Here is an 11,629-nt window from a genome sequence, read left to right on the forward strand (position 1 = left end):
AAGTTGTCGATTCACAAACGATTCTATTCGATTCCTAGTTTTTTTTTTTAAAAACCAATTCACCAGGTGAATCTATTTTAACAACATTGGTTCAAATTGTTACAATTTGGATCCAATTTTTAAATCCGGTTTTAAAGTGGGGTCGAATTTTCAGAACTGATTCCAAAGTGGGGTCTAATGAAACCTGACCGAAACCGACCCAGTTGCACTCCTACTGTCAAGTGTCAACTATAAAGAAGCTCCTCTATCTTCTGGACATTCAGTTTAGATGTTCAAGTGGATCAGGTTTGTTCAGAGTTCCAAAAAGATTATTTTCTTGGTCAAATCGGATTCTGATTATGTTGGATATGTACTCGGATCCAAACAAAATCCAATCTATTCAGACCTTTTGCATGTAAAAAGAATTTTTTTTTGAGGGACATCTAGCGGACCTAGTGTTACAATATACGGTTCAGATCCGGATTCAGCCCTACTTCGTCAGATCTGATTTTGATCCGGATCCGTTGTTCGGACTTTTTGTTCGAGCACGATTCGGACCGTATCCGAACCTTTTGCGCGCCCCTATTTCAGTGCCGCCAAACTTAGCGGCCGGAAGGAGGAGCTCCGCCAAACCTATCGGAGTTTCAGAGAGAGAGAGAGAGAGAGAGAGAGAGAGAGAGAGAGAGAGAGAAGGATGAAGATGGTGAAGACGGGGTTAGGGTGCGAGCCTGTGGTGGGATCGCTGGCTCCTTCGAAGAAGAAGGAGTACAAGGTGAGCAATAGGTTGCAGGAAGGGAAGCGACCCCTCTACGCCATCGCCTTCAACTTCATCGACTCCCGCTACTTCGACGTCTTCGCCACCGTCGGAGGCAACCGAGTAAGAAAAACACCCAAAGGAAGGAAGAGAAACGGCTTTCCTCTTCTTGCTTCTTCTTCTTTTCCCTCTTTCGCATTCTTTTTTGCTTTTTCCCCTGTTTCGGGATCGTGGGTATTGTTTGTCTTCGGAATTGGATTCAAGGCGTCGAAAATTTTTGTGGGGAGTGAATAATCCTCATGGTGGTGCTTTTTTAGAGTTTCGGAATTCTTTGCGTTGGAAACAAGTGTAGTCGCCACCGACAGAGGCAATCGAGTAAGGAAAACCCCCAAAATAAAGGAAGAGAAACCGCCCTCCTCCTTTTGCTTCTTCTTCTCTTCCCTTTTTGGCATTTTCCTTTGCTTTTTACCTGTTTCGGGGTCGTGGGTATCGAGATTTTTGTCTTCGGAATCGGATTCAAGGCGTCGAAAACTTTTGTGGGAGTGAAAAATCCTCATAGTGGTGTTTTTGTAGAGTTTCGGAATTCTTGTGCGTTGCAAATCCTTGTTGTGTTGTAAACAAGTGTGGTAATGATGAGAATGGTAGCGGTCGCGCTAGAAATTTTGGCTTATAGAGTTTTGTGTGCTTGGAAAACTCCTGTTTTTTTGCCTTTGACTGGTTATTTGTTTTGGTGGGAATGGTTTCCCGTGTGGATCTCTGACTCCCTATTAATAGTCCTTGTAGATTCTCAGGCATACATATCATGGCTCAATGCTAGATTTAGGGGGAAGTGTGAGATTCCAAATGGAAATTTTGTTTTGAGAGAAAAAAAATGGAGAACTTTATTGAACTAAGACAAACGGAAACAAAACAGTGTGGTGAAAATGGCCGCAAGATGTTTCTGAAGAAGCAAATTCTCACACTAAAGCTGATCGAATTAGAAGCAAGTGTTAGATTAGGTTGCAACTGCTTGACGTTGAGTTATGGGAGTGTCGAAAGTTGGTGTCATGTGCTTCTCTCTTTCTGTTTTTTGCTCAGTCTGTTGTTTTCTTTGGTATAACCTCTATTTTCTGCTTCAAATCGCTAATGAATTTGTTCTAACGGCTATCCTTATGTCATGGGCGCAATTTTTGGAGTACAAATGCTTTGGGACATTGATTGCTCGTTTGTTGTCTATGTGTCTTGAGGGTACCCACTTTCTTTTTGCTTGACAATATGCTACTTTGATTGATTCACGGAGATCGTCTACTATGACGATCTATTGTTAGTGTCTCAGACCAAGCTTTCAGAATGGGGCATGCACAATGCAAAGCTCTAGTCGGTGAAAAATGCATCGAGTGTAGGAACACGCGACATGCGTTGGCTTGATCGGTTATGTGCGGTAATAGTACGACACGTGATAAGCAACGATATCATCGTTAGTGCATCACTATGTGACGTCACAAATGTGGAGTGTTGTTTGTTTAAGCAGTGCTAGCGGATCAGGGGATGTTACCTTTAGAGATTTGGTTAAGAACCTTTCGGCTTGCAAGAGTTTCTCATGCGTAGCGTTTGGACTCACGGGGGTACGTGTGGGTTAGCTAATTCTTCCAAGGATCTTATTAGGTGATTCCAATAGAGTATGGTGACTCGGGGCTAGGCGAGTGAATGCTTAGGTTTCGACGATCGAGTCTGGGTGGTGCTCTTCGTTATGTTGTTCAATCATCAACTGGTCTTCGGACTGGGGAGCCGCAAAGTCTTGTTCCTTCAGTAGCAAGGTTTTGTGGTAGCGTGCGCATGTAGTCGCAATACGCTATATAACATGCAAGGCTAAGGCAAGTTTTTGCCCTTTTCGGAAGTGATAGCTGGTATGGAACGACTATACACTAAGTGACGTAGATTAGATAGAATACACATTTGAAGATGTGCTTGATCAACTTTCGCTAGGCAGCTACACACGAGGTGGTGCGCAGGGTCAATGAAATGATTCAACACATGAAAAAGTGTTGGTGCGCGGCCTTTGGCCGTTGGGCTGGGAAATCTAGCGCATCGCAGGTTTGCGAAAAATTCTATGTCCGTGACAAATTGGCCTTAGAGAAGAAAGATTCACGGAGGTCTTGTTGTTCATTGTCTACGACACTGAAGAGGAAAATGATGGTTTATCTTGGTTATGCAATTTTGCACAGCGTAAGTGTGATTGACCGAGCACAGAAGCAAGATGTTAGCAGGTTGGTATGAGTCATCTTGTCGATGATAAGCAAAAGTGTAAGGTTGTTGTTCAATTAGCTAAGAGAACGCGGATAAGCTAAAAATTCATACTAGTTGTGCATTAGGCTCATAGGTGGAGCGTGATGTTTGCGTTGTGCATGCAGAGAATCCATGTTGGATTCGGCTGGATGTATTTGCACCTTTGGGTATGAGGAGACTCAGCTAAACTTCTAGATTCTCTCTCAAGATTGTGGGTTAGCGGAGTGCCCATGTTCAGCAGAGTGTTCATTGTTTTGGTCTCTTGAGTTGGCAGTTCCTCTGTGGATTGTGTGCGAAAAAATTGTTGTTCATGCCTCATCGGTTTGGTTTCTGCGGGAATATTTTGCTGGCTCCGGATGAGAGTTGCAGCGTTAGGCCGTGTTGCCCTTTGTGTGGACGAGTGCCCAGGAAGACGCTTTGAAGGACCACTTTGAAGTGATACGCAAGTAGACGTCCCCCACATGAGGACTAGTTTGGACCATTGGAAAACCACAAGTTGGTGCTTAAGGGAGTTAATATCCCTGCGGCACGCGTTGGTGGTCTTCCTTATTTGCGATGACCACGAAGGGCTTAAAATTGCTCTTACTGGGGTTGGAAGGTACCCTAGCCATGAGCATTAAGAAGATAAGTTTGTCGTGCGGGCGATGATGACCTGCTTGTGTATGAGACTGCATTAGGGTCTCACAAGCAAATGTTGCTTGATGTTGATGGAGTGGAAGACCGTTGTCTAAGTGATCGGAGGTGCGTTAAGGAATGAGACTTGGCGTGTTAAAGGTTGCGGCGATGGTGGATGAAAACCAAAACAAGTTGAGTAGGGTGAAGAAAAGAAGTAAAATAGAGATAATTACAAAGTAAAAGTGGCATATCAGTCAAGACTATGTTCTTACCTGCATCAGTATTGTCGAGAACGACAATAGTTTGGGTGGAGGAGAATGTCCTGGATTGAGCTTAATAATGGGGCATGCACAGTGCGGAGCTCTACCGAGTGGAAAATGCATCGAGTGTAGGAACGCGCGACATGCGTTGGCTTGATCGGTGACGTGTGGGGATAGCACAACATGCAATAAGCAACAATATTGTCGTTAGTGCATTGCTGTGTGGTAGCACAGACATGGAGTGTTGTTTGATTAAACAGTGCTAGCGGGTCAGAGGATGTTGCCTTTGGAGATTTAGTTAAGGACCTCTCGGCTTGCAAGAGTTTTTCACGCGTAGCGGTTGGACTCATGGGAGTGCGTGTGGGTTAGGGCTAATTCTCCCAGGGATCACATTAAGTGATTCCAACTGAGTATGGTGACTCGGGACTAGACGAGTGAATGCCTAGGCGCCGACGAATGAGTCTGGGCGGTGCTCTTCGCCATGGTGTTCAATTATCAACTGGTTTTTGAACTGGGGGGACGCGAGGTCTTGTTCCTTCAGTGACGAGGTTTTGCTATAGCGTGTGCATGAAGTCACAATACGCTCTATGGCACACAAGGCTAAGGCAAGTTTGTGTCATTTGGGAAAGTGATAGCTGGTATGAGACGACTATGCACTAAGTGATATGATTAGATAGAATACACATTTGAAGATGTGCTTGATCAACTTTTGTTAGGCAGCTGCGCACGAGGTGGTGCGCAGGGCCAATGAAATGATTCAACACATGAAAAAGTGTTGGTGCGCGACCTTTGGCCGTTGGGCTGGCCAGACTGGGCAGTTTGGCACATCGCGGGTTTATGAAAAATTCTATGTTTGTGACAGTCCTATCATTTTGGCTTATTTCCTTCTCCCGAGATGGACAATAGTGGACTGGAAAATGAGCAGACATTGCTTTTACTAATTCTAATGGAAGGACACAATTTTTGGATTAAGTTTATTACTTGGATGTTAATGAACTCATTCATTGCATCCTTTAAAATAAATTAGGGTCATTAATAAGTTAAAGAACAATTGTATGTCCCATGTTAATGGCGAAAAGTTTTATTTTGATTGGATAGACAGAAAAATTATTGTATGCACTCTAGAAGATTTTGAATTAACTATGTTGCACATAGATTGGATATCAGTTTCACTCTACCCCATCATTCCACTGTCGTACATTTCCTATTTTGCTTCCATTTTCTTATTTAAGTTCCTTGCCTGCAATGGTCTTATGAGTGATCTATAGTTTCAGTCTTGAATCTGACAGTGATATTTCTTAGGTAACTGTCTATCACTGCCTAGAGGGAGGTGTTATTTCTGTATTACAAGCATACGTGGATGAAGAAGTATGTGAAAGCTTGTCTTTTTTTCCTCTGTCATAACATTTATGATCTCTTTTAAGTAGTTCATGACTATGTTGTAGCTCAGAAGGATGAGTCATTCTACACCGTTAGTTGGGCCTGTGATGTGGATGGCACTCCATTCCTAGTTGCAGGTGGGAGCAATGGAATAATCCGTGTCATTAATGCTGCAAATGAAAAGATACACAAGGTCCAGAATCATTTTTCTGTGCGGAGTTTTGAAATCTGCAACTATAGCTTTCTAATCAAGCTTTGAAACTCTTTAAAATGCTCATTCATGCAGAGTTTTGTGGGCCACGGTGACTCAGTTAATGAGATTAGGACTCAATCACTGAAACCTTCCCTAATAGTTTCTGCAAGCAAAGTGAGTTTTGTTCTTGTTTCCTCATGAGATGGTGACCTTGTTTTGATTAAATTTTGATATATGTGAGTATCTGACCAGGATGAGTCTGTTCGGTTATGGAATGTGGATACCGGGATTTGCATTCTTATATTTGCTGGAGCTGGAGGTCACCGAAATGAAGTTCTTAGTGTAGTAAGTGCAGATATTGATGCATAAATTCTCATGCTATATGATATTTATGTTGAAGTCTATTTTTTGGAGTGAGGTTTTGGAACAATATTAAATTAATTGAAAGAATCTTGGGTTTTCTAGGACTTCCATCCTTCAGATATTTATCGCATTGCAAGCTGTGGTATGGATAACACTGTCAAAATCTGGTCAATGAAAGGTATGCAGTTCACAGTAATATTGTATTCTAATACTGTATTTTTTTTCCATGTAATTATGAATTATTCAAGGATTAGTCATAAAAGGGTTGTGATTTGCAAACAATGGTGTTGACTTGCACGTCCCAGGTTTTTCCTGTCTGATTTGTTTAACAAACATTTTTCCTGGGAATCTTTGTTGAAGGTCGTGAGTGTCTGAGACTCTGAAGTCTTCTTTGAGTGGTTATGTCTTAATGTATGAACAAAAAGCCCTGGGTTTTCATATAGATATGTCAAAGCTCTTTTATCCATCAATGGCAATGGCTTCTCATTGCTTCACTTTGTTTCAGTTGTTGAAAATTCTTCTGAGGCAATAACTGAAGGCAGCAATGACTAAGATGCTGGTCCACAGATAGGTTTGATTAACATTTTTTGCCTCAGGCTAGATATGTGGTTAGATCTGATGATCATAATTGGTGTTTATTCTGTCGGGGGAAAAAATCAGAGTTAACCAAACACAAATAAAAAATTTCTTTTTTGTTAATCAGGAAAGTATGAACATCAGTGCCTAAGAAAAATGACCAGAAAAAGCTTGAATTGTTAAGCACAGGACAGAATGTAATTACTATGGTAATATGATAATATCCTATGATGTAACCGGCACTGTTGTTCCAATGAGATTAGGGTGAATAAGTTATATAATGCCAATATTTTGCTTATGTTGTTGTGACTTATATGGCTGTACTTCATCTTATGGGGTTTTATATTATAATGCAGAATTTTGGACATATGTTGAGAAGTCATTCACATGGACTGACCTGCCATCTAAGTTTCCCACAAAATATGTTCAGTTCCCTGTGAGTTTCTCATTCATCAGTTCCAGTTAAATATCCAGCATTCTTTTTTTACTTAATGTGACTATTAATGCTTCAGGTTTTTATAGCTTCTGTTCATTCTAACTATGTTGATTGCAATCGATGGCTTGGTGACTTCATATTATCAAAGGTGAGATGGTGCTAAACATCATAGCCTTGTTTATTTTTTTATTTTGCCACTGACAGTTGTGTAGTTTGAAAAGAGAACTTTGGTCTGCTTAGTCGGTTATGCGGATTCAGATTTTTAGGCAAATCAGAAGCACTCAAAAATAGCAAACAAGTATAAATTTGACCATTCTAAGAATGCACAGTAGTTTGTCTAGCATGGACTACAAACCTCAGTTTGCTATTTCTTTTTCTAAATTTGGCTGAGGTGTGTGCCTTAGTTGTGGAAGGATAAACCTTGATGAGGTAATACCTATATAAGAACCTTAAGGTTAATGCCTCTGTTGTACTTCGAGGCGGACATCATTTACACAGTTCCAAAATCTTATGCTTCTCGCAGATTAAATTTAGTTTTCCTGCAGGCTAGGTGCACAAGGAAGAAGAAAAACCCGTTAGGAACCAAATGTGTCCATCATGGTAAAAAAAACTGATATCATAAATCCTCATGAAGTGATATGCTTTGTGCAGAACTCAAACTTCCAGAAAATTTCCCGACAGGTTTGCTCTTTAGATGTTCCCAAGAATCATATCTCTGATGTGGACTTGATTGTAGTTAGAGCTACAGAAAATGGAGAGATAATTTGCAATCGAATTGAGACAGGATGATCCGCTATTTGCATTCATCTTTTTGAACATGGTTGCATTAGCCTGCTTCTGAAAAAAGTGTTCATGGGCATGAATCTACTAAGAGTCCCTCTAAGGGCATTTGAATCCCCATCTGTGCCTGTCTGCGAGATGCACTGAGCCCGAGCTCCAAGCACGTCCGTGCGCTCATGCAAACAGGGATGCGCGAATGCTAAAATTTTGCCTCCTGTGGATGCCGTTTTGGCATCTGCCATTGCTCTGTGCCCACCCACAGAACAGTGGCGGATGGACAGGAACTGACACACCCTCCAAAAAAATATCTTTTTTGGGCCTCATGGACAGGGAAGGACAGTGTATCCTGTCTTGTTCGCAGACCCGCATGGATGTTCCTCGCTGTCCTGTCCATGCGTGTCTGCGATGCAAACACCCCTAGGCTTCCACCTATGTCACATGGGTACGGGTATGTGTACGACACAGAAATTTCAAAAAATGTGGGTATGGGGACACAGCTATATCTATATATCTATATCTCTCTCTCTCTCTCTATATATATATATATATTAAATATCACATAAATACAAAATAAATTCAAAATAAACTGAATATAATCTAAATATATATGCTATATCTAAAATATATATTATATACGGAAATTATAAAGTATAAAGTGAATACAAACTTGTATGTACGGAGGTTAAAATGGCATGTCCAGGTGTCATCGAGTGTCGACACGGGTATGGAGGAAAAAATCGAGTGTCCGTGTGACATAGGCCTCCACTTGATGCAATATGTTGATGATAGGGTGGTGCTTGGGTTTTGCTGCCATTCGACAGGTGACATAGCCATGAGTTTCCATTAGCGTTTTTGATGGTGCGGCCGGTCGGAATCAATGGGCAGAGTTGCTAAAGACCAAAATTTTTAAAACCACTAGAAGAGTATTTTATGTTTCTAGTGGCTATTCTGCACGAGGTAATCATCAGCAATAGTGAGAATAAAGCATACAGGACTGGAAGAATGGATGGTGCATGTTATTTTGCTGCAAAGTCACTTGTACAGTTTCCATTTCTTGATACTTTTAGTAACAAATGAAGATGTGAAGAGTTTTCATGAAATGAAAGACGGTGAAACTTGGTGTATGTTCCTTGACTAAGAAGAGAAACTGACCGGTATGTGTAATTTTATATTGGCACAACTTCATTGTCCTCGTGTTTTTCCCAATGTTTATATGGCTGCAACATGCAACACTTCTTCTGCGTTATCTGAACTTTCTTCTAATTTAGTCCCAAAATCCATTGAGAGATGTGACTGGTTTAGTGTCCTTGTTTTTTCTTGTCTTTTCACTTTGTATGGGTTGGTGATGAACTGGGAATGCATTTAGGTTTAACTTAAGGTCTATAATGTGCATTTCAGGTACATTGGATTATTATTTTCTTTCAAATGAGTTGATTATGGTTGAAGCTTCCATGTTACTACTGCAAGCTAATTGTAATATTATTTCCAAGTTCTCTGTCTACTATCACTTTAATAGCTTAATTTAATTTGTAGTTAATTTGTAGTTTTTTTGCTTGAGATGATCATTCGCGTTAAGGTGGTCAGATTTTGGTTTATGTGAATATGAAGTATGGATTGCATGAAACTTTTTCTTTTTATCACACTATTTTACAACTGCAGAGTGTGGATAGTGAGGTGGTCTTGTGGGAGCCATTAACCAAGGAACAGAGTTCTGGAGAGGTACATTTCCTGTTATTGACTCTCATGCTATGTCACAGGGACTCTTCAACTAGGTGTTGCACCCGCGTCACACCCGCACCCGACACGGTCAACCTGACCCTGGGTGCAGTCAATGCACCCAGGGCCATTTATGTCCAACTTTTTGACTTTATATATATATATATATATAGTTCTCATGTTTATATGCATTTCATTATTTTTCAGTATACATGGCTTTCAGAAATATAGAATTTAGAAGATCTACTAAACCTGAATTGCATATTGCATGCACCATTCTGTTGGACTTTTTATGGCAATCTAACAAATCCTTGCATTATCTTTTTGGTTTTCAGACCTTTTAATCCTGTTAAGGTTCCTTGGTAAAAGAAATCAGAAGAGCATCATTTTAAAGTCGATATTGTGAATAGAAGTGCCAAAAGTGTATTTTTTCTGGTTATTTGAACATTTCCATTATATACATAGTTTTGACATCATTTATGAATGTCTTTTCTGAACTTTTCTTTCTTCCTTTTTTGTCTAGGGCATGGTTGACATTCTTCAGAAATACCCAGTGCCTGAATGTGATATTTGGTTTATCAAGTTTTCATGTGATTTTCATTACAATGCTGCTGCTGTAGGTAATATCAAATTCGTTTTGTTTATTAGGTTTCCAATGCATTGTGTGCTGTTACAGTTAAAATATTTGGAGTATGGAGACAAATGTAATGTGATCAACATCTTAGGATATTCTTTGTAGTTATCACCAATTGCGTGTTGTTTTAGTTCATTGTTGTAGCTTTCTTACCGTAACAAGGAGAATTATTTTTCCGCGGGGGGGGGGGGGGGGGGGGGAAGAACTCGAAACAATGTCTAAACTCTGTTTTTGGTGATAATCAGGGAATAGGGAAGGAAAGATTTATGTTTGGGAACTGCAATCAAGTCCACCTAATCTCATAGCAAGGTTAAACTAGTTTCACGTTTCCACTATTCATTTTTCACTTCTGCATGTCAATTTCATGATAATTCACATCATTAAATTGTCTTGCCTTATGTTCTCTGTCAGGATGTCTCATGCTCAATGTAAGTCTCCAATCAGACAGACAGCAATGTCCTTCGACGGAAGGTGCCTATAGTGATTTTCTTTTTCTCATTTTATTTTGTGTGAAATACTGGCATTCGGCAATGTACAATGTGGTGTTGGTTCAAACTCCCATAACTTACGTGCAACCATGAAGCAAGACAAGTTTGTCATGGCTGGTTGCTGAGATGGGTTAATAATTTTTAAATTTGATGGAACCAATTGTGCTTCTTTTTGTTCTGTGCAGCACCATACTTAGCTGTTGTGAGGATGGGTCCATATGGCGCTGGGATGTTGTTAATTGACCATGCACAAAGACCCCTGTTACCTCCAGCTTTCTGTATGATTGATTTTTGGGCATGTTATCTCTGTATCACGAACAAAAGGTTTTCATTACAAGAATTGCATAATCCTCAACAGCCGTTCAAGTTCAATGTTAAGCTCTCTCTCTCTCTCTCACACACACACACACATTATGCATGTAGGTTGTCCGGTCGTTTCTGGTGTTTTGGGCTAGGGATTTCAATTGATCAGACCAAGATTAGTATTTGTTTAGACTTGATAGTTTAATGGGTCAAATGGACTACCACATGAAATTGGTATGGGTGAACTCAAGCTTGGCGGATTGCACTGGTGAACTCAAATCTCCACCAACAAAGTGGGTAATAAAATTCTGTAAAATCCAAAGAGAGATGGTCGTCGTTATGTTAAAGATATTACAAACTTGATTCACCTGGTCTTCTATTCTTTTGCATCTGTGTTACCTGTGTGAAAATCATGTTCAAATATGTGAGGAGGAAATCCGAAGACTATTGGTTGAGTTTCTGTACCTACCAATCCTTAGTAAATTGGAGAATCAAACGAATAGATGGAAATCCAGAAATGACCTTTTTAGGCTTTTTTTTTTGCCTTGTTGAAAAAAAAGGTGAAGATCAAAATCCATGTTGTCCCCTTTTTATCCTTCTCGCATACACAATCACCTGTGCTGCGGCCTTAAAGAGAGCTCCTCAGATTATATTAGGCTGTAATACAGCGTTACCAATTACCTGAGTTCCCTCGTGCATGAAAAAGGTCAGCCATCGGTTGAGAAAGCCTTGGATACACATGATGTATGCCTGGTATAAATTGCAATGTGGATTTATCCGTTTGTGATTTGTTGCTGGTTCTTTCACGGAAATTTTTAACCCTTTCTTTCATCATCCTCAGGTAACACCAATTGGACTTGAAGATGTATCACCATCGTTTCTGCTTC

The 11,629-nt window shown here is 40.3% G+C and overlaps 1 protein-coding gene across 3 annotated transcripts; it reads left to right on the top strand.

The window, feature by feature from the left end:
- The first annotated feature begins 590 nt into the window (after window positions 1-590).
- LOC149830791 (polycomb group protein FIE1-like) lies at window positions 591-10,811 on the top strand. 3 transcript variants are annotated; one of them, XM_090013496.1, is made up of 13 exons: window positions 591-856; window positions 5,176-5,241; window positions 5,324-5,446; window positions 5,540-5,620; window positions 5,699-5,791; window positions 5,912-5,987; window positions 6,742-6,821; window positions 6,898-6,969; window positions 9,261-9,320; window positions 9,841-9,937; window positions 10,197-10,260; window positions 10,363-10,422; window positions 10,625-10,811. In XM_090013496.1, exons 1-13 carry the CDS (start codon window positions 674-676, stop codon window positions 10,680-10,682), a joined length of 1,113 nt encoding a protein of 370 aa, XP_089869622.1. In that variant the 5' UTR covers window positions 591-673; the 3' UTR covers window positions 10,683-10,811. The 3 variants fall into 3 exon arrangements, 2 of the variants coding, with proteins under 2 accessions (XP_089869622.1, XP_089869623.1); XR_016433240.1 differs by lacking the exon at window positions 9,841-9,937 and having other exon boundaries at window positions 600-856; XM_090013497.1 differs by lacking the exon at window positions 9,261-9,320 and having other exon boundaries at window positions 600-856.
- The last annotated feature ends 818 nt before the right edge of the window (window positions 10,812-11,629 follow it).

The sequence above is a fragment of the Nuphar pumila genome, chromosome 7 (assembly GCF_984573655.1).
Source record: "Nuphar pumila chromosome 7, dmNupPumi1.hap1.1, whole genome shotgun sequence".
NCBI lineage: Eukaryota > Viridiplantae > Streptophyta > Magnoliopsida > Nymphaeales > Nymphaeaceae > Nuphar > Nuphar pumila.